The sequence below is a fragment of the Poromitra crassiceps genome (assembly GCF_964638095.1).
Source record: "Poromitra crassiceps genome assembly, contig: HAP1_SCAFFOLD_1132, whole genome shotgun sequence".
Classification (NCBI taxonomy): Eukaryota; Metazoa; Chordata; class Actinopteri; order Beryciformes; family Melamphaidae; genus Poromitra; species Poromitra crassiceps.
In genome coordinates this window covers 13915-37097 of record NW_028151278.1, presented here as the reverse complement: position 1 = coordinate 37097, position 23183 = coordinate 13915, and the positions used below count along the sequence as shown (strand labels likewise).

General features: G+C 44.3%; 1 protein-coding gene across 1 annotated transcript; it reads right to left on the bottom strand.

Annotated features, from left to right (window-relative positions):
* Positions 1–785: 785 nt before the first annotated feature.
* Positions 786–17909, bottom strand: LOC310771737 (uncharacterized protein). The gene is made up of 4 exons (XM_083664275.1): positions 17071–17909; positions 14776–14928; positions 13965–14156; positions 786–2477 (listed from the first exon to the last, which is right to left on the bottom strand). Exons 1-4 carry the CDS (start codon positions 17746–17748, stop codon positions 2472–2474), a joined length of 1029 nt encoding a protein of 342 aa, XP_083520401.1. The 5' UTR covers positions 17749–17909; the 3' UTR covers positions 786–2471.
* Between the last annotated feature and the right edge of the window lie 5274 nt (positions 17910–23183).

Sequence of the window (23183 nt, the reverse complement as noted above, 5' to 3'; positions counted from 1 at the left end):
ACAAAAACTTTAAATCTTTATGAGGAAGGAAATTATTCAGTTATATTTGTTAACACTACAGGATAATAAATATTAATTGAATCCTTTCCTCCCACATACAAATCATAGTTGCCATGCCCATCTGTCTAATTGCCTGCCGGTCTTCATCACATTCATTGTCATTTCCCCCTGGTGTGGGTAATCCAGTAGTCTGACTCTGGAACAATGTTTATAATGGAAAATAGAAATGAAAAGATTTGAGATAGAAATGTAATTATTAGGTTATTACACTAGTAAAAGTAAGGAAATATATTCTGAGGTTGTATGGAGGTGATTTTTGACATTTTCATGTCAATGGGTTTGACATGATACAGTACCTTGCAATAGGGGTCCGCTGCCAAAGGCTAATGCTATTTGGGGGGCCTTGGCATGGACACGTTTGGGCAACCCCTGGTATAGCCTAGTGTATGGTGTGAGCGTATCTCACTGTCATGTCGGGAATGCTACTCCAGCAGTGGGTCTTCTCCATGTTGTGCTGTGCTGATAAACTGTGAAAATCCATCTGCAAATGCTTCTTATTAATAAAAGATTGCCATAATTTATGACTTGATTTATTATTTTACCTCAACATAAGACATAGTAGACTATTGATGAAAAGGGCCCAGCAAAGAATATGTGCTTCTATTAATGATTAATTTACCTGATAAGAAAATAATTTCAGATGGATTTATTGATCATTGTTTGGATTCCCAGATGTCAAAGACTTTAGAAAGCTAACTGCTCCGATGGGCAACAATGAGAATGATCATGAACATGTGCATCATCATCAGCCTGCTTCTGTTGCATCAAGTTGGAACACACACTGCCCACCCATCAGATCAACACGCAAATAAGAAGAGAGACAGACAAACAGACAAACAGGCAGACAGACAAACAGACAGACAAACAGACATGGTAGGACATTTTAAATATTCTAGTAAACAACATCCCAAATGGCAACTATTATAACAGGTAATGTTAGCTTGATGTTTTGATGAAAAATATAGGCTACTGAACTAGAAATGTTGCACGCTTCGTCCGCTCATTTCTAGTGTGCCACGCACGCTTTGCATGCTCGCCTCCAATTGTGCGCTGCGCTGCCCCCTCCATCTTATTATAGTAGTGAGATTGTAACTAAAATGAGAAAATATAGTTTAATGTTTTGATTAAAAAATAACCAAGGTACAACTAGGTGAACAGAAGATAAACATGTTATGATACCTCTTCACTGGTATACATGTCATCAAACAATACTGAGCGAGTAATAGAAAATACCAACAAGTCACTTTACCCATACCTGTTTGAAGAACTGCTGGGTATTATAGCATGATGACACACTGAGCTAACACATAGCATGACATGATGATCTGTTGGGTACAAGATGCATGGCTAACACATTTGGTAGCATGTTACAGGCCTATGTGAAACCATTGACAGAAAGTTACAGCGCATTACTGTATGTGATGAGTTTAACAACATCTAATAATCAGTGTATAACAGTGAATGTTAATGTCATTCATTTGAGGAGCTAGCCTGTTGTCTCAAAAACACTGCATGTTTCAACAACAGACACAGTATTTACGCCTCTTTAGGCCTTCAGCATGGCAAAAAGGAGATTTCCAGCAGTAAGCTATTGATATGAAGTTCAAACAAAACAAAACAAAACAAACAAATAAAGTAATCCCTTAAAGTAATCTAATTTTAAGGACAGTATGTATTCAGAATACCACTCATTGAAACTGTAACTGTAATGGATATTTTGTATTTTAAATACTGTATTCTAAATACATGTATTCCATTACTCCCCAACCCTGTGGTATGCTTACCACTTTCCTCTCATATTGTCCCGGGCCTTTATTTAGCTCAGGGGGTAGCAGGCCTTTAGAAGTACAAGCTTATATTGGAGACAGGTCTTTCTTTCTAATTGTCTCTGTTTGATAAGTACATGTGCTCATATTTTAGTAGCAAACCTTGTTTTCCCATCTGTTTCTTTTGGGCTTCGTTAGGTAGTTGTTTGCTTGTTTGTTTTAGTTACTGCAATGCATTACAATACGGTAATGGACGACGGCATGCTACAGAGACTTCCTCCGGCCGAGCGTCTAACTTTTTTTCTTGTGTTGACCAAACCCCTGGCCATTATCAGAGAGTTGCTGCGGGGTTTAGCAGGCTGCTGCTCAATCAATGGGCTTCTGGTCCGTTCAGTCTGTTTTTTAATTGAAGATCTACAGATCCATCTCTCACGTCTCTCCTCTTCAGGCCCACTTGACTCTGTCTCACTGCCTATTTGTCTGCTCAGCAGTTGTCCATAAAGCACCATAGGCATTGGCTTAATTTGCTGATGTTCAGTGAGACAGCAGTCTATGGCTGTACCCTCTTCTCTGTTTTCGAGCTCTCCTCGTCTCTCCTCTCCTCTCCTCTCCTCTCCTCCTCCCACTGTCCAAAGTCCACCATCATCACTCCTGAAACACAAGGAGGAATCAATTCATGAAAACAGTCCAAACTGAAACTGGGGATAAAAAAGCTGTCTTTTAAAGGCACAACCAGCAAGATATCACCACCACCGACAGCGGCGCCATATCGTCTAGTTTTTCCAGGTAGCAACTAATAGAAACAACTGCAAGAATGAGGAAACAGGATGGACAGACAAGGTACCTTCCAAAAGGAGAGTGAATGTGGGTTTGGCTTTCACCTGTTGGCGACCATTGAAGGAGAGGATGGGGATAAAGAACGACGCAAGTTGGCCTGTTTTCTGTTGGATGGGCATGGTGCCGGTTAGCTTAGCTATCAGCTTTTCTACTAGAAAGAAGATATGCTAACAACTGTAGGTAGCTGCCAGCTCACGACACACACTAGCTCTCACCAGAACTCCAGTTACTCTGAGATCGGAATCGAGAACCTCTCATCACAGGGGCAGCTTCTACCCAACTGCCATTCATCCGCCTCTTCAACGAGACCCCAAAGCCCCACAAATCAGGACTTTGTCACTCCCTGCCCCACGATGACCCCTTAGCACAACCGGCTCTGTAACGACTGGGCACCATGGACATTATCCCACAGACACTATCCTACTACCCCCCCCCCCCCCCCACACACACACACACACACACACACACACACACACGCACACACGCACACACACACACACACACAGACACACACACACATACACATACACACTCACACCACCACCACCACCATCCCATTATATACGTCACTTTAAAGGACTTTTACTTTACACTTTATAATTTGAGATTGTTTTCTGTTTCGCTCCATCTTCTAGTATTGACGCGATCGCTGCACTGCATACTGCACTAAGTCAAATTCCTCTTTGTAATCTGATTACTCACTATAAGTCAATCTGATTACTCTCTATGGCTATTCAAATGAATCTTGAATCTTGAGTTGGGGAATAGATTTGGAGATCGCTCCCATATCCAGCATGGATTTGAGAAATAAACAATTTACAAACCAGGCAGCAAGCTCGGGCTTGGACAGATTAAACCTATGCGGAAGTGATGAAAGCTGTCTGCAGTTCCCCAAATGGCCACTTGAGGCTGGCTCCAAAAGGGAGTCATTCCCGATCACCCATTGTTTTGGCTTATATATTTAATTTCACCTTTTCATACAACTGTATTCCCTTTAAACAAAATACAAGACTTTTGAGTATATATATATATATATATATATATATATATATATACAGTATATATATATATATATATATCATCATATAGATATATCATATCATATATATCATGATGCCACTGTGACACATTTTCAAATCAGTTATTATTCCCAATGAAAGCTCAGAGATCTGCCGTAAGTGTGTAAAAATGAGAGAAGAAGCAACTTTATTCCATAAGGTTCCAGTTCAGTTACTTCTCCTGTTGCTTGTGTGACCTCAAAAGTCACGTGAAGTTCTGTGACGTCTCCTGGTCTGGAAGAGAATTCCCCATTCATTTTCTCAATAGACATTTAGAAAAATACTTATATAACGAGTTTGAAGCCTGGAACCAAGCCAACCAGCAACCTACTGAATCATCAGTGACCATAAAACAAAAAGTGGGCGGTCAATAGCAATCAGCATGCTGGAGCAACAGAGATGGGAAGTAACTAAGTACAAATACTTTGTTACTGTACTTAAGTAGAATTTTCAGGTATCTGTACTTTATTTTTCTGTCAACCTTTTACTTTTACTACCTACATTTTAACACAAATAACTGTACTTTCTACGCCTTACATTTTCAAAACAGGGTAGTTACTTTTGTTTTAATGCATGACAGACAAAAACGATGAAACCTTTGTTTGTCTCTCTTGTCTCATGCATTATGTGCACCTTTTTTGTGGAAAAACCCATATCGCACAAATTATTAATCAAAGTATACTCTTTATACATCTTCCTTAACTTAATCCTTTAAGTTTAATAGGCTTTGAATTATGTTAATATGAGGTGAGTTTCAGTTAGCTTTGCACAGAAACAACTGGTAGAAACACTTTTTCACTTTTATACCAGTCTTTATCCCCCCACAAGTAACTGTAGTTCTACTTAGGTAAAGAATGTGTGGACTTTTCCCATCTCTGGTAATCAGCATGCTGAGCAGTAGGAGGGGAAAAAAACTTTTTCACTGGAAACTTTGCTGTCAGACTCAGTGGCTCTGCTCTGAGAAAGAAAAGCATTTAATTCTAGCCAGAAAGCCTCTAGCCCTCTGCTGCACTCCTCCTTTATCCATCAAAGAACCACAAAAAGAAGGATAAGACATCACTCAAATCACAACGTTCGAATTTTGCATTGGGGCCAGTTCTATTGAAGTGAATGGGGCGGGCAGGGACCGTCAGTCCCATAAACCATCCATATCTGTGTTGTTTCACCTTTGATTGAAAAATGCTTCCACCAGATTAAAGAAAACACATTATGTGATGTGGACTGATGTACCATGATGTAGTTAGCTAATCTAGCTCTATCTTGAACCAAACAGGGGCTTGAGTGGAGCTGCTGGCTGCTGGCTTGAGTGGAGCTGCTGGCTAGCCTGATATTCAGACTGAATTGTCAACTCGTACACTCATTTCCATCTTCTAGTGTGAGATTGCACTCTGTTTGAGTTACTTCTATGATGGGATCCCCCCAGGGTAATTCCAACCAATCACTAGAGACCAAGTCCAACATAATATCGGCCTGAATCTTATGTAAGTTACTCCAGGCGGGTGAACATGTAAAAAAAAAAACACAACAAAAAATATTGAATAAATGCCCTCCAAGCAGTGTGCCTTCAGATTTCAAAGTAATTGGTACTTGTGTACTTGTGTCAATTTAAAATAGCCTCAAAGCAGGCAACGGCCGCAGCCATTGTTGTTTACTCCTCGGCTCAGTCTTGACAACTGTACTTGACAACGGCTGGTCCCGCCCTTTGGACTGTTTATTGATGCTGATTGGCCAAGAGAAAAGGCATTTGTATATGACAATGCCAGACCAAGAACAGCCAAACTCAACTCCATGGTGGGTGGATTCAAAGGTCTGGACCCAGGCAAGCTGCTGGACAGAGCCATGAGACCAATGTCTGGAGACCAATTAGAGACCTTTAAATAGAGACAACCCACTCCAGGCTCCACCAATAATAAGAAATGGTACTCTGCCGGTCTCCTAAATGGGTGGTCAACTCTCCGCTTGAAGTGTTGTGGTAAGAGAGAGCCTGGTGATGTGAGGTTAGTGCTGATGACCCAATCTGGGCACGCAAAGTCTATCAGTCTGACAACTGATATTGACTCTGGGACAGATGGACGATATTTCGGGGTTTCCGCTATATAAAGACTTCTGCTTCCGTGTGCCGTGGTTATTGTCTACAGTCCAATTGAGGCGAGAATGGGGTTGGAGTTGATCGATTGGAAGTCCAGATGACATTCCGGCTAATAATAATATTAAATATTAATTTATTATTATAATAATACATTGCTGCATATGAGACGTCGTCAGACTGTAAACAATGACGGAAACCCTGAAATATCATCCGTCTGTCCCAGAGTCATATTAGTCATCATAGTCATCAGACTCTGGGTTCCCAGATTGATGCTGACCTAGCAAGCCAACCGATAGAGATCGTACGTTATTTTTATTTTTATTGCATGTTTTTAGCGGGGGGTTCCTATATGGAGGAAACCCCAGGGGAGCACGGGGAGAACATGCAAACTCCACACAGAAAGGCCCTTTTGACGAGCCCACCTGGGCAATAGGCACTGAGGACATGGGGATGGGGACACACCCTCAGTGCCCACAGTGTCCCAGGCGGGAATCCAACCCGGGACCTTCTTCGTGTGAGGTGACAGCACTACCACTGGACCACCATGCCCAGATCTTAAGTTCCCAAACGCCACACACACACACCACACATATAAACACAAAGCTGCCCCTTGTTAGCTCACTCTAGTTGTAACTAAGATATTTGATTAAAAAAAAAATCCAACCACAGATTTAGCTACTACATCGATGAACTTCACATGTATAATCGCTCCCCGCTAACGTGAGCTCCTGTTGCAAAATCTGTGTTGCTGAGAGAGAGACAGTTATTGAACAAAGGTAATTTTTTCCTGATCTGTCTGTCTGAAAAATACAATTTTAGTGTCAGAATGTTCAGAAGAAATGTGGCTTGCGGAAAATGGGAGCAATATTTACTTTGATGACTATGGGGGCGAAATAATCTATCATAATCTGTGATCACGTTCACTTCTCCCATTGACTCCAATAGATAAGGACCTGCTGCTAGTCTCCTAGGTGGGCGTGGCAGTGGGGAAACCTACATGGCAGGAAGTGACTGGAAGTTGAGGTGTCTCTATATTTAAAGGTCAATAATAAGGAAAACTAATGCACACATTTACATTAAAAAACATCAGTCAACTTCACGTAATGTCTTTCCTTTAATCTGGTGGAAGCATTTTTCAATCAAAGGTGAAACGACACAGATATGATGGTTTATCGTGGGACTAAGCTTTTGTCAAGTCTGTATTTTTCGTCCAAAATTGTCACACGTTTTAAAATAAATACAACCTCATGTTGTGTCACTCAAGTTTACACATTCACTCTGAAACGTTCGTCCTCCATTAAAGTTTTTGGAACAGATTTGATTTTCCATGTTTTTCTCCATCAGTCAATAGCCTTTGCTGTTTGACCCTGTGTCTCTGTGTTTTCAGATGATGGATTAAAAAAGCACATGGGGGAAAAACAGACATTTAGTACACTGCCCACTGCCCACCCATTCACTTCAATAGAAATGGCCCGTGAATGATGTCTTATCCTTCTTTTTTAGGGTCCTTGTATTTAGCCCCCCCACCCCTCTCCCCCCTGTCTCTGGAGCAGCTGCTGCAGAGCGAGCGGCTGACAGACTGATGATCAGCCTGTTTTTTTCCTTCCTTGTTTCAAAGTGTGTCGGAGCAGATGGTACACACACACACACACACACACACACACACACACACACACACACACACACACACACACACACACACACACACACACACACAGATGGCCCGGGGAGCAGGGGAATGTGTTGGAGAGGCTGCTGGGGAATGTGCCAAGTGTGTGTGTGTGTGTGTGTGTGTGTGTGTGTGTGTGTGTGTGTGTGTGTGTGTGTGTGTGTGTGTGTGTGTGTGTGTGTGTGTGTGTGTGTGTGGTTTCAGTTCGCGTGCCTTCTCGCTGCCCTCTGCCCTTCGTGGCGCCAGCTCCACTTCCCCCTTCACTCTAAACATCTGGTGTCTGGGACTTCAGAGCGCACACGCACGCACATGTGCACGCACACACACACACACACACACACACACACACACACACACACACACACACAAACAGGCAGCCAGCAGGGGGAAAAGCCCTCAGCTAGTTTCCTTCTCGAGCAGCAGACTGTGTTAGTGTGAAGCTCGTCCTCCATGACTTTTTATTTCTACCACACAACTACTGATAGCCTGCTTTACCTCCTGCTTTACCTTACTGCTGCTTTACCTTACTGCTGCTTTACCTCCTGCTTTACCTTACTGCTGCTTTACCTCATGCTTTACCTTACTGCTGCTTTACCTTACTGCTGCTTTACCTCCTGCTTTACCTTACTGCTGCTTTACCTTACTGCTGCTTTACCTTACTGCTGCTTTACCTTACTGCTGCTTTACCTTACTGCTGCTTTACCTCCTGCTTTACCTTACTGCTGCTTTACCTTACTGCTGCTTTACCTTACTGCTGCTTTACCTTACTGCTGCTTTACCTCATGCTTTACCTTACTGCTGCTTTACCTTACTGCTGCTTTACCTTACTGCTGCTTTACCTTACTACTGCTTTACCTCATGCTTTACCTTACTGCTGCTTTACCTTACTGCTGCTTTACCTCATGCTTTACCTTACTGCTGCTTTACCTTACTGCTGCTTTACCTTACTGCTGCTTTACCTCATGCTTTACCTTACTGCTGCTTTACCTCATGCTTTACCTTACTGCTGCTTTACCTTACTGCTGCTTTACCTCATGCTTTACCTTACTGCTGCTTTACCTTACTGCTGCTTTACCTTACTGCTGCTTTACCTTACTGCTGCTTTACCTTACTGCTGCTTTACCTTACTGCTGCTTTACCTTACTGCTGCTTTACCTTACTGCTGCTTTACCTTACTGCTGCTTTACCTTACTGCTGCTTTACCTTACTGCTGCTTTACCTTACTGCTGCTTTACCTTACTGCTGCTTTACCTTACTGCTGCTTTACCTTACTGCTGCTTTACCTTACTGCTGCTTTACCTTACTGCTGCTTTACCTCATGCTTTACCTTACTGCTGCTTTACCTTACTGCTGCTTTACCTCATGCTTTACCTTACTGCTGCTTTACCTCATGCTTTACCTTACTGCTGCTTTACCTTACTGCTGCTTTACCTCATGCTTTACCTTACTGCTGCTTTACCTTACTGCTGCTTTACCTTACTGCTGCTTTACCTTACTGCTGCTTTACCTCATGCTTTACCTTACTGCTGCTTTACCTTACTGCTGCTTTACCTCATGCTTTACCTTACTGCTGCTTTACCTTACTGCTGCTTTACCTTACTGCTGCTTTACCTCATGCTTTACCTTACTGCTGCTTTACCTCATGCTTTACCTTACTGCTGCTTTACCTTACTGCTGCTTTACCTCATGCTTTACCTTACTGCTGCTTTACCTTACTGCTGCTTTACCTTACTGCTGCTTTACCTTACTGCTGCTTTACCTTACTGCTGCTTTACCTTACTGCTGCTTTACCTTACTGCTGCTTTACCTTACTGCTGCTTTACCTTACTGCTGCTTTACCTTACTGCTGCTTTACCTTACTGCTGCTTTACCTTACTGCTGCTTTACCTTACTGCTGCTTTACCTTACTGCTGCTTTACCTTACTGCTGCTTTACCTTACTGCTGCTTTACCTTACTGCTGCTTTACCTTACTGCTGCTTTACCTTACTGCTGCTTTACCTTACTGCTGCTTTACCTCATGCTTTACCTTACTGCTGCTTTACCTTACTGCTGCTTTACCTCATGCTTTACCTTACTGCTGCTTTACCTTACTGCTGCTTTACCTTACTGCTGCTTTACCTTACTGCTGCTTTACCTTACTGCTGCTTTACCTTACTGCTGCTTTACCTTACTGCTGCTTTACCTTACTGCTGCTTTACCTTACTGCTGCTTTACCTCATGCTTTACCTTACTGCTGCTTTACCTTATGCTTTACCTTACTGCTGCTTTACCTCATGCTTTACCTTACTGCTGCTTTACCTCATGCTTTACCTTACTGCTGCTTTACCTTACTGCTGCTTTACCTTACTGCTGCTTTACCTTACTGCTGCTTTACCTTACTGCTGCTTTACCTCATGCTTTACCTTACTGCTGCTTTACCTTACTGCTGCTTTACCTTACTGCTGCTTTACCTCATGCTTTACCTTACTGCTGCTTTACCTTACTGCTGCTTTACCTTACTGCTGCTTTACACCCTGCTTTACCTTACTGCTGCTTTACCTTACTGCTGCTTTACACCCTGCTTTACCTTACTGCTGCTTTACCTTACTGCTGCTTTACACCCTGCTTTATCTTACTGCTGCTTTACCTTACTGCTGCTTTACCTCATGCTTTACCTTACTGCTGCTTTACACCCTGCTTTACCTTACTGCTGCTTTACCTTACTGCTGCTTTACCTCATGCTTTACCTTACTGCTGCTTTACCTTACTGCTGCTTTACCTCATGCTTTACCTTACTGCTGCTTTACCTTACTGCTGCTTTACCTTACTGTTGCTTTACCTTACTGCTGCTTTACCTTACTGCTGCTTTACCTCATGCTTTACCTTACTGCTGCTTTACCTTACTGCTGCTTTACCTTACTGCTGCTTTACCTCATGCTTTACCTTACTGCTGCTTTACCTTACTGCTGCTTTACCTCATGCTTTACCTTACTGCTGCTTTACCTTACTGCTGCTTTACCTCATGCTTTACCTTACTGCTGCTTTACCTCATGCTTTACCTTACTGCTGCTTTACCTTACTGCTGCTTTACCTTACTGTTGCTTTACCTTACTGCTGCTTTACACCCTACTTTACCTTACTGCTGCTTTACCTTACTGCTGCTTTACCTCATGCTTTACCTTACTGCTGCTTTACCAAACACACTCCCCAATATATTACTGCTGCTTTACCTTACTGCTGCTTTACCTTACTACACCCTACTTTACCTTACTGCTGCTTTACCTTACTGCTGCTTTACCTCATGCTTTACCTTACTGCTGCTTTACCTCATGCTTTACCTTACTGCTGCTTTACCTTACTGCTGCTTTACCTTACTGCTGCTTTACCTTACTGCTGCTTTACCTTACTGCTGCTTTACCTCATGCTTTACTTTACTGCTGCTTTACACCCTACTTTACCTTACTGCTGCTTTACCTTACTGCTGCTTTACACCCTACTTTACCTTACTGCTGCTTTACCTTACTGCTGCTTTACCTTACTGCTGCTTTACCTTACTACACCCTACTTTACCTTACTGCTGCTTTACCTTACTGCTGCTTTACACCCTACTTTACCTTACTGCTGCTTTACCTCATGCTTTACCTTACTGCTGCTTTACCTTACTGCTGCTTTACCTCATGCTTTACCTTACTGCTGCTTTACCTCATGCTTTACCTTACTGCTGCTTTACCTTACTGCTGCTTTACACCCTAGTTTACCTTACTGCTGCTTTACCTTACTGCTGCTTTACCTTACTGCTGCTTTACCTCATGCTTTACCTTACTGCTGCTTTACCTCATGCTTTACCTTACTGCTGCTTTACCTCATGCTTTACCTTACTGCTGCTTTACCTTACTGCTGCTTTACACCCTACTTTACCTTACTGCTGCTTTACCTTACTGCTGCTTTACACCCTACTTTACCTTACTGCTGCTTTACCTTACTGCTGCTTTACCTTACTGCTGCTTTACCTTACTGCTGCTTTACCTCATGGTTTACCTTACTGCTGCTTTACCTCATGCTTTACCTTACTTCTGCTTTACCTCATGCTTTACCTTACTGCTGCTTTACACCCTACTTTACCTTACTGCTGCTTTACCTTACTGCTGCTTTACCTCATGCTTTACTTTACTGCTGCTTTACCTCATGCTTTACCTTACAGCTGCTTTACCTCATGCTTTACCTTACAGCTGCTTTACCTCATGCTTTACCTTACTGCTGCTTTACCTTACTGCTGCTTTACACCCTGCTTTACCTTACTGCTGCTTTACCTTACTGCTGCTTTACACCCTGCTTTACCTTACTGCTGCTTTACCTTACTGCTGCTTTACACCCTACTTTACCTTACTGCTGCTTTACCTTACTGCTGCTTTACACCCTGCTTTACCTTACTGCTGCTTTACCTTACTGCTGCTTTACACCCTGCTTTACCTTACTGCTGCTTTACACCCTGCTTTACCTTACTGCTGCTTTACCTCATGCTTTACCTTACTGCTGCTTTACCTTACTGCTGCTTTACCTTACTGCTGCTTTACCTCATGCTTTACCTTACTGCTGCTTTACCTTACTGCTGCTTTACCTTACTGCTGCTTTACACCCTGCTTTACCTTACTGCTGCTTTACCTTACTGCTTTACCTTACTGCTGCTTTACCTTACTGCTTTACCTTACTGCTGCTTTACCTTACTGCTGCTTTACCTTACTGCTTTACCTGACTGTTGCTTTACCTTACTGCTGCTTTACCTCATGCTTTACCTTACTGCTGCTTTACCTTACTGCTGCTTTACCTCATGCTTTACCTTACTGCTGCTTTACCTTACTGCTGCTTTACCTTACTGCTGCTTTACCTTACTGCTGCTTTACCTCATGCTTTACCTTACTGCTGCTTTACCTTACTGCTGCTTTACCTCATGCTTTACCTTACTGCTGCTTTACCTTACTGCTGCTTTACCTTACTGCTGCTTTACCTTACTGCTGCTTTACCTTACTGCTGCTTTACCTTACTGCTGCTTTACCTTACTGCTGCTTTACCTTACTGCTGCTTTACCTTACTGCTGCTTTACCTTACTGCTGCTTTACCTCATGCTTTACCTTACTGCTGCTTTACCTCATGCTTTACCTTACTGCTGCTTTACCTTACTGCTGCTTTACCTCATGCTTTACCTTACTGCTGCTTTACCAAACACACTCCCCAATATATTACTGATGCTTTACCTTGTCCAAACACACTCTTCAATAGGCTATATTGTTAACACACACACACACACACACACACACACACACACACACACACACACACACACACACACACACACACTACTGTAAACACACAACTACCCGAGTGACATCACTTTTGTCACAAATACAGACTGACCACACCCACTTACCCAATTGTATTATAGAAGATGGTTTACTGAGTGTTCCTGCATGTGAACACAGCTTGCAGTGCAGCCAGTGGGCTAGCTCCTAGCTCCGTTTGTGAAGCCAATGTGGAAGTAACTTAAAGCCCCAATCAGTAACTTTTTCACCTTAATATAACAGCGGTTTTAGCGGTAACAACAGTTTTAGTCATTGAAGATGGTCCAGTGTATTCTGAGGGAGAATGTCGCCTCTATTGGTGACATACAGTACTGCCCTCCAAAGGCCTCTCGTGGCACTAAGCATTTTGTGCCTGCGTCCCGGAGACAGCATGCGCGGCATACCGTGTACAGCTGAAGCGCTGTGTTCAGGAAAACAAGTAAGTAACTCGTGCGGATTTGCTACGAAAATGACGTTTCACGTAACTATGGATTATTATTTCATCGCGTGGGGAGTACCCGATGTCACAGCACATAGAGCTTTCTGGCGCTGTGTTTTGTTGACTTTGAACGGCGATATCGATACCGATACGATTGCACCCAGAGGGCAGCGGTTTCCCCAATAGCGAAACTTGGAAAAGTTGCTGAATGGGGCTTTAAACCTGCATTCTTTCCAATGGCCTGCAGGGGGGAAATTACCATACTTGTCACCTGATTTATGGCCTCAGTAAACACTTTCCTAATGAGTTTGGTCTCAATCGCTAGTGTCAAGTCAATAAAAATGTAAATTTGAAAATGTTGTAAATTATGGTCCCATTTAGAGAAAAATAGACGATAAAACAGACTATGTTTTGGGGCGTGATTAACAGGTCGCCTGTCCAGTGATCGGGCAGCTTGCTGATGACGGTAGCAGGTCACGCTGCAGCTCTCCTTCTCCAAATTCACATCACTTCTGGCTCCAAATAAGCAAAATGGTAAGAGTGACGTGACGTGACGTGACGTGACGTGACGTGACGTGACGTGACGTGACGTGACGTGACGTGACGTGACGTGACGTGACGTGACGTGACGTGACGTGACGTGACGTGACGTGAGCATGATAGGTAGCTACGTGACGTGACGGGCCCATGGTAGGTAGCTACGTCCAGATATTTATGAGTGGAGCCTTACCTTTCTCTTCTTGCTTCGGCCCTCGGCCTGCAGGGTCCTGGTACACTGCTCCACACACTGAGAGAAGCTCACACTGTTGTCGTCAGAGCTGTAGTCCAGTTCAGCCAGCTGAGCCAGTGACAGGATGTAGTTACAGGCTATCCGTAATATAGCCAGTTTAGACAGCTTCTGTCCATAGGAGTAGCATGGCACCTAGACAAAGACAGATGGAGGGAGAGGTAATATAGCCAGCTTAGGTCGCTTTCACATATAAGCTGTTTAGTCCACTTTCGTTTCGCCAGAGTTCGTTTCCTCAGATAGTGCACTTGGTTTGGGGTGGTGTGAAAGCACAAACGAACTCTGTGGCGGAACAAACAAACAAACTCTGGTCTGCTTGAAAACGTGGGTCTCGGTATAGACCCACAAGTTTGCGTTAGGAGCACGCTGATAGGCTTAGCTTGTAAACAAATACGGTGGCTTGTAGTGGACAAACATCATGACATTGCGTTTTCATCCTGATTCCTGTCTAACGTTAGCCCCCAGATGTCCGTCAATTCTTGTGCCAGTTGACGAGCGATTTAAACACAGCGACAGCGATTCCAAAGGGTTGAATCGAGCGACAGGGAGAAAAATAAATATCTTGGTGTGAACACAGCTTTAGTCCATGCTGCATTACAGGTAATACCTGTCTCTAAAAAATAATTATAAGCGGTACTTTTGAGCGTCTCAGCTGAGATGTAACTGAGACGCAGCTGAGACGCAGCTGATGGTGTAATGTGTGGCTGAGTGTGTGTGCGTGTGTTTGTGTGTATTTTCAGCTGACATGCCAGACCTGTTTTCTCAGTGCCTCAAAGGCAGCGCTGATGGTGTGGACGCGGGTCCTCTCGCGGGCGTTGGCCAGGAGCCTCCTGGTCTGCTGGATGGCTTTGACCTCTGGAACATGCCCAAGGTTAGCACTCATCCCCGCATGTCTCCTAGGTGAGTCCTAGGAGCAGATAACAGGCAAGGGTCCAGTTATACAACCATACAAGGATGTCATAAACGGGTTATTCTGTTGCACACAGGAAGAAACTACAACAGACTAGGATTGAATTTGTGATTTAAACCAGTGGTTCTTCGTTTTTCTTATGTCAAGGACCCCTAAACTGACACAAATTAGACTATTTGACAAGATTTTGTCCCAGGGTCCCCCATCGGGTAAGATTTTTGCTTTTACAGTGGGTTGGGCCCTTAGGGTGCATGACACATAAATAAAAATAAATCAATAATTTACAGTAGGATGTTTTATTACAGAAAGTGTATGATGACAAAAATGTCATTACTTATGATTGAATAATAGTGAAAATAAATGATTCCCCTTTTTGCTGGGGACCCCATGGAACCCCTTCAAGGACCCACGTTGAGAACCACTGATCTAAACAAATTGGTTTGACCACCAACACTGACCACCAGCAGCTGATTTGCCTAATTCACTCCCAGGGACAGAAAGAACAAGACCACGGATACAAGCGGCCGAAATGGGTTTTCTCAGGAGGGTGGCTGGCATCTCCCTTAGGGACAAGGTGAGAAGCTCAGTCATCAGTGAGGGACTCAGAGTAGAGCTGCTGCTCCTTTGTGTAGAAAGGAGCCAGTTGAGGTGGTTCAGGCATCTGATAAGGATGCCACCTGGTCGCCTCCCTAGGGAGGTGTTCCAGGCACGTCCAGCTGGGAGGAGACCATGGGGCAGACTGAGGGCTAGGTGGAGAGATTATATCTCCACGCTGGCCTGGGAAGGCCTCGGGATTGCCCAGTCAGAGCTGGCTAATGTGGCCAGGGAAAGGGGAGTTCGGCGTCCCCTGCTGGAACGGCTACCTCTGCGACACGATCCCGGATAAGCGGTTAAAGATGGATGGATGGATGGATGGACCCATCAGTAAAAATCGTGACGTTTGGGTCACGATGGACCATGAATGAAAAAACCACTGCAGTGTTCCAGGGTTAGAAAGCTAAGCTAAGCCTAACCCTAACCCAGGGTTAGAAAGCTAAGCTAAGCTAACCTTAACCCAGGGTTATAAAGCTAAGCTAAGCTCAACCTGCGAGAGCAGGAGCAGAAAACAAGCAGGGCTCAAACTGATATCAGCACCATACAGGAGTAGGAGAACAGCTCAACCATATTTTCAATGTCAGGTTCATTGACTCCCATTTGTTGTGACTTTAAATGTGATTTAGGGACGCACCAAGACAAGTCGTTGTTGCTGTTTTTAATTTCAGAGACAGATATTGTGATTTAATGTCTGAATATTAATTAATGAATAATTAGGATTGAGATTAAATTACTATTTTCAACTGTTAAACACTGACATTTCTAATGCTGTCTTAAGAATTGCATCCTATGATTAGAAACAGTTCAATGTATTGGGCAGTATGAAAATCTTTCTCATCAAGCACCCACTAAATGTCAGATTTCTTTAATTTTTAATATAGAGTGCCAAAGTCACACCCATATTCCTGCCCTCATAAAAAATAAAAACGTAGATTTATTTTTTAATCTGTTTTATTTCTGGTCCGAGTGAAATGTTCTCTGGTCTCTCCTGATTCTAAATATAGCTGAATCGCTTGGTTTGACCAAGTAAAATTATTTTTTTATATTAATTTAATGAAATGTCGATGGAAAAATGAATGGCGGATGAAATCCCTTGATGCGTATGCTGAACGCGGAAGAGGGGGTGACTTTGTCACTATATTATTAATTTCAACAGGGTTAGACACGGTCCTTTACTTGCAATAAACTTTATTTACATAATTAATGTTTCGGTCCTTAAATCAGGTAACATTTTACCTGATGAAGGTCTAAGGCGCCTTAGACCTTCATCAGGTAAAATGTTACCTGATGAAGGTCTAAGGACCGAAACGTAAAATATCTAAATAAAGTTGATTGCAAGTAAAGAACAGTGAATCCTCTCTTCTCTTGCCTATGGACTTCTCCTATGCACCTGTCCACAAGAAACTGAAGGTGTGCATTAGCTTCCATTGTCAAACAGTGGTTAGACATGTCATCCAGCCATAAGAAGAATCTGTTCAATACGGTGCTGATTCTGATCGCTGTGCACTTAAACAAAGTGTGGGTGAAATGCAGAGATAAGCTGACCTTGGGTGAATGGATCTGGGTCTCCATAACATGCCCGTTACACTGGGAGGTCTGGGAGGCTCCGGCGACAGAAAGGGCTGCAACTTGGTCGGACAGAGAGGCGTCCTGGGGGAAGACATGGTGGATGGATGGATGGTTGTGACCGGTGTTGGTTGTTGTCAGAGGGGAGAAAGAGGAGCGGAGGCCCAGTTTGAGTCTGTTTGCTTGGGGCTGGGAGATGGGACAGGGCCAGTGGGATGTCTGGGGGTTAGGGTACTGAGAGATGGGTAACTGGCTCAATTTAGCCGTGATAGAAGGAACATTATTACCGATCCTCATGTCTATAGCAGCACTCTGAGTGCTAGGTGACGATATAGCCACTTTGGCCTCTGGTAATCCTGCTAGTGTCCTGGTAGTACTTGGTATTTCTTCCATCATCAGCTGTCGCTGTACTGGAGCCAACCTGTTGACATTACATGGCTCTTCAGGCGTCTCCTCTACTGAGTCCTCATCCAAGATGTCTGCTCTGTACCTTTTCACCTCCACGGGCTCTGTGCTGCTGGTGTACAGTCTTTTGGGCTCGCGAGACTTCCTCTTGAACTTCTTGTTAATGCTCGGCACAGATATGAGCACTGCGTCGGCTGTGTTGCTGTTCATTGATTTATTCCAGGAATCGGTCAAAAGATGAGGGTTCCTCATGTTTTCAACACCCACTATAAACTAACAAAACTAAACTGAAATAAAGTGAACAGAACTAACAACTACTCAAATCTAAATGAAGCTAAAACTAATACTAACACATGTATCAATTGCTAAAATAAGGTGTAATTTTTACTTGTTGCCAAATGTCACTGTCAATTCACTGTGGTCCATACCAGGTATAAAAAACCTGTACACATACTAGACACAATATATGTTGCACCCGCCTACATTTATGACACATAGCCTATCAATAATAAAAGCTTACATCATATGCATGAGCCAAATTGTCACCCATATTCCTCTTTATTGAATGAATGTATTAAATAAGTCAACTAACTTAAACTTTAAAATGATGCCTAATTGACAGCTGATGTATCTGTAAGTTTAAGAGGCTAAAGGAAACTGGTTTTGCAGTAATGCAAACATGATAATTGTGCTAAATAGCCTATTATTAAACAAAATATGGAATCCTGAATCAATGCAATCAGCATGCATTGACACTGAGGCATTTAGCTGGAGCACAGGCCTGGGCTTCAAACAGAGCTGTCTCAACAAAAGGCTCAATTCTACAAAATGTCAACTACAGAAGAGACATTTGACTGGATTTTCACCTCATGGTAATATAGGGCGTAGTGACTCAGTCTCAGCCTGTGGCTCCACTATGTCTATATGGTGCGTCTTCACAATTTGACATACAAAGTATTTATTATGTTCAATAAAATAAGTCGGCACCAACCCACCATTAATGACAAAACTAATCTTAGCTCCTTGCTGGAAAACATAAGCTATTGAAGTGCTCAGAGCCTTGTAGCCTACATGGCTGTAACTTTAGCAGCAGCTTTTCTCTGGCTCCAGGCAGTCTGCATAGCAGCACTCAGAATAATCCACACTGCTACACCAAAGCTGTAGGCTAGGTTAGCATCTACACTGCTACGCCAAAGCTGTGTAGGCTCAGCTAGCATCTGGCTATGCTGTGGACTGCCACCTGCAGAAAGCTCATGCCTTATTCTGAGCCGTAAAGCTATGTGTCTGGGGACGCCTCTCTCAGGCTAGCTATGTTGAGTCTAGCAGAGGGAGTGCGGCTCCAGGCTGTTCTAGCAGGGGAGTGCGGCTCCAGGCTGTTCTAGCAGGGGGAGTGCGGCTCCAGGCTGTTCTAGCAGGGGGAGTGCGTCTCCAGGCTGTTCTAGCAGGGGGAGTGCGGCTCCAGGCTGTTATAGCAGGGGGAGTGCGGCTCCAGGCAGGTCTAGCAGGGGGAGTGCGGCTCCAGGCTGTTCTAGCAGGGGGAGTGCGGCTCCAGGCTGTTCTAGCAGGGGGAGTGCGGCTCCAGGCTGTTCTAGCAGGGGAGTGCGTCTCCAGGCTGTTCTAGCAGGGGAGTGCGTCTCCAGGCTGTTCTAGCAGGGGGAGTGCGTCTCCAGGCTGTTCTAGCAGGGGGAGTGCGTCTCCAGGCTGTTCTAGCAGGGGAGTGCGGCTCCAGGCAGGTCTAGGAGGGGGAGTGCGGCTCCAGGCTGTTCTAGCAGGGGGAGTGCGTCTCCAGGCTGTTATAGCAGGGGGAGTGCGTCTCCAGGCTGTTCTAGCAGGGGAGTGCGGCTCCAGGCTGTTCTAGCAGGGGGAGTGCGGCTCCAGGCTGTTCTAGCAGGGGGAGTGCGTCTCCAGGCTGTTATAGCAGGGGGAGTGCGTCTCCAGGCTGTTCTAGCAGGGGGAGTGCGGCTCCAGGCTGTTCTAGCAGGGGGAGTGCGTCTCCAGGCTGTTATAGCAGGGGGAGTGCGTCTCCAGGCTGTTCTAGCAGGGGAGTGCGGCTCCAGGCAGGTCTAGGAGGGGGAGTGCGGCTCCAGGCAGGTCTAGGAGGGGCAGCGCGGCTCCAGGCTGTTCTAGCAGGGGGAGTGTGGCTCCAGGCTGTTCTAGCAGGGGGAGTGCGTCTCCAGGCTGTTCTAGCAGGGGAGTGCGGCTCCAGGCTGTTCTAGCAGGGGAGTGCGGCTCCAGGCTGTTCTAGCAGGGGGAGTGCGGCTCCAGGCTGTTCTAGCAGGGGGAGTGTGGCCCAGGCTGTTCTAGCAGGGGAGTGCGTCTCCAGGCTGTTCTAGCAGGGGGAGTGTGGCCCAGGCTGTTCTAGCAGGGGATTGCGGCTCCAGCCTGTCTGCATAGCAGCGCTGTGAATAACCCACACTCAGCCAGGCAGACTAGCGAGCACACAGCTCACACAGGCTCCAGTGGACTTACAGCACTGGACAAAATAAGGGAAACACCACATGCACAGAGCTTTGAAGTAAAGTTATATCACTCTCCAAAAGCAGCTACACTGACCACCCTTCAGTTGAATAGCTTCAGCAGTGGGCTATGGGTCCAATATTTTCTGGTCATAATTTTTGTTTTCAAAGCATAGGAGGCAACTAACAGAGAAGACGTTGATGTGTGAATTCCAGATGGATTAGTCACCCCCCAAAAAAATAAAAAATAAAAATCAATGTCTGTGAAGAGGACAGTCAGAAGTGTGCGCTCCCCGACAGTCTCATCATCAACAGCAGAGTCCGCTGGGTGACAGCAGTCCTGATGTTCCCCTATCCAAGATGATGTTCATGCCGCCATATGGTCCATGCCTCAGCAGATCTGCGCCACCTACTCAGCCTCAGAGAACCTGGATGAGTCCCATGGTCCTCTGATGGTCCTCTGATGGTCCTCTGATGGTCCTCTGCCTGTACAGCACAGTGCACTGTCACGTCACGTTGGTTAATGTTATTAATGACAACAGACAGAAAGAACGGACAGACTTGTACTCCTCTGGTGCTGCTGGCGTCTGACTGGCTGGCCAGGGTCGAGCCTCACCGAGTCAGCTGGAAACACACACACACACACACACACACACACACACACACACACACACACACGCACACACACACACACACACACACACACACCCCACACACACACACACACACACAGAGAGAGAGGGGGGGGGGGGGGGGGGCGGGGGGAGAGAGAGGGAGAGAGAGACCGACTGTCTTTCACTCAGTCTCTCTCTGTCGCTCACTCGTCTCCTCCCCCCTCTCTCGCGCTCTCTCTCCCCCTCTTGAGTGAGAGACAGAGAGAGAGTGAGAGAGTGAGGGAGAGACTGGGAGAGGGAGGGAGAGAGTTCAGAACAGCCATTGATGGTGACAGGCCTATTAAAATTAGATTAACTAGTGCACTGTCCGTTCCCCTCCCACCCCACCCCCCATTGGTCAAATTGAACACAATTCAACACTGCACTTTCTCGAGTCCCCAGCAGCGCACCTCTTAAGTTTGAAGTTGATCGTCCCAACAATTGTTGAGAGAAACCACTTTTTGTGTTGCTAGTAGGTAGTGCTATGACTATGCACATGTCCGAATTGCACGAAATTCGGGATTTTACTCAGTCGGGTTCCCAGCAGCACACCCCCCAAGTTTGAAATTGATTGGATGGACGTTTCTCGAGATAAACTGCTTTTTGTGTTACCAGTAGGTGACGCTATACCGAATTGCACAAAATTTGGCACTGCATTCTGTCGGGTTCCCAGCAACGCACCCCAAGTTTGAAGTCGATCGGACCAATGCTTCTCTAGATAAACTGATTTCTGTGTTACCAGTAGGTGGCACTATGCCGACTTACATGAAATTCGGTACTGCACTCTGTCGGGTTCCCATCAGCGCACCCATCACATTGAAGTCAATCGGACGAATGGTTCTCGAGATAAACCACTTTGTGGGTTGCCAGTAGGTAGTGCTATGCGGAATTCCACGAAATTCGGTACTGCACTCTGTCGGGTTCCCAGCAGCGCACTCCCCAAGCTTGAAGTCGATTCATTGATGGTATATATATATGGATGAATTGAGCCAATTGGGTTTGACACGGCAAACTGAAGCCCACTTCCTTATTGTTTGATTCCGTTTGATTGGATGAATGCATTTTCCTGGAGCATTGTGGGATATCTGTTCAAATCTGGAGCCGCGAACGCAGGAAGTGGCGTGTGTCCGAATTGCTCCGAAAATTGTTCTGACAGCCGAGCCACGACAGCCATCTTGTTGTCCCCTACCACTGCTTGCTAGTTGCTAATGCTAGCCTTTTGCTTCTTGCTCTCTTTACTAGCTGTTGCCAACTGTTGCTAGGTAACTTTTTAGCCTGAAGAAAAAGGTAGTAGTGGATATTATCTTCAGACCTTGCGTCACTGGCCGCCTGACGTTATCTTCCACAAAATCCAGGTAATCTTTAGCTTGCATGACATTATACAAACATGTCCATTTGTCAAATAGCTAATACAGGAGGACTAATTAACATTACAGAGTCGCAGAAGTTACCGTGTTAATGTTACGTTATGTTATATTGCATGCTGCACAGATTCGCACGTAGTGTTGTTGGGTAAACAAACAGTTAACAGATTAGTGAAAATTATTGCTATAATCTTGTAACGTTAACGTCATGTTAAGCATGGCTCTTTATTTAATCTTCTGCTCTTGTGATATTATAACGCTAACGCTACCTTACTGATGATGATCAGTTGTTTCAACATAGGATATTGCAATAACACACAAGCCAAATGCTGACATGAGAGATTTGCTTTGAACCATTTGTAGCTACGTATCTGCCAGCGACCGGAGAATATTGTTATTTTGATTGTTTTAATGCTTTTGTCAATAAACGTTGCCAACAAAGATAGCCTTGTTGTATGCTATGTACTTCGGTAAATGTACCTGAACGAATATGAATATGAAGAACGAGCCCATTAGCTGTCTGGTCAGAGGCAGGTTGGATAAAATGATCAGATGTGATATAATAAAGATTGTTGATACTACATGAACCGAAGATTGGAGCAGAGGACATGACAACGGATGGGAAACCGACCAGCAGCAGCCTTCTTCAAATCAACGAATGCTTTATATTTAATGAAATTAAATATGGTGAAATCTGGTAATCTGAAATCACTCTATCTAGCTAAGCTAATTTGCTCATATTGTAACATTGTCTGAATCGGCGTGTCATTACTGTATAGCCTGGATCACAATAACGTTAGCTATGCTATATATTTTGATATAATTCAAACAATGGTTCGTTTCCCATACCATGGTGGGTTGGACTGTACAGTATTGCTGTGAAGAAGTTACATTTGATTGTGTCAAGTGTTACTCAACATAAGTGATCTTATGTTGAGTTAACGGTAAAGGATGTTTTCCAATACTCAATGACACATTAGATTGCTTTAAATGTCCAATATATACAGAAGAGCAAATTAAACAAATGACCAGGAGCATTAAAATAATGCAAAAACTTTATATTTATTGAAATGTGGTGATTTCATGTCACAATACATAACGTTATGCTCAAATGGTCTGCCCATAGAAGCGTCACTTATTTACATGTATGGTAGGGAATTATTTTCATTATGTTAAACCAACATTTATCTTCCGTAATGAATCAAATCATAATC

Coding starts and splice junctions, on each gene's coding strand:
- LOC310771737 (XM_083664275.1), bottom strand. CDS start 17,748: ATGAGGAACCCTCATCTTTTGACCGATTCCTGGAATAAATCAATGAAC. Junction 14,929..17,070: donor CCCAGATCCATTCACCCAAG/GTCAGCTTATCT, acceptor ATCTGCTCCTAG/GACTCACCTAGGAGACATGC. Junction 14,157..14,775: donor TTGAGGCACTGAGAAAACAG/GTCTGGCATGTC, acceptor GTCTTTGTCTAG/GTGCCATGCTACTCCTATGG.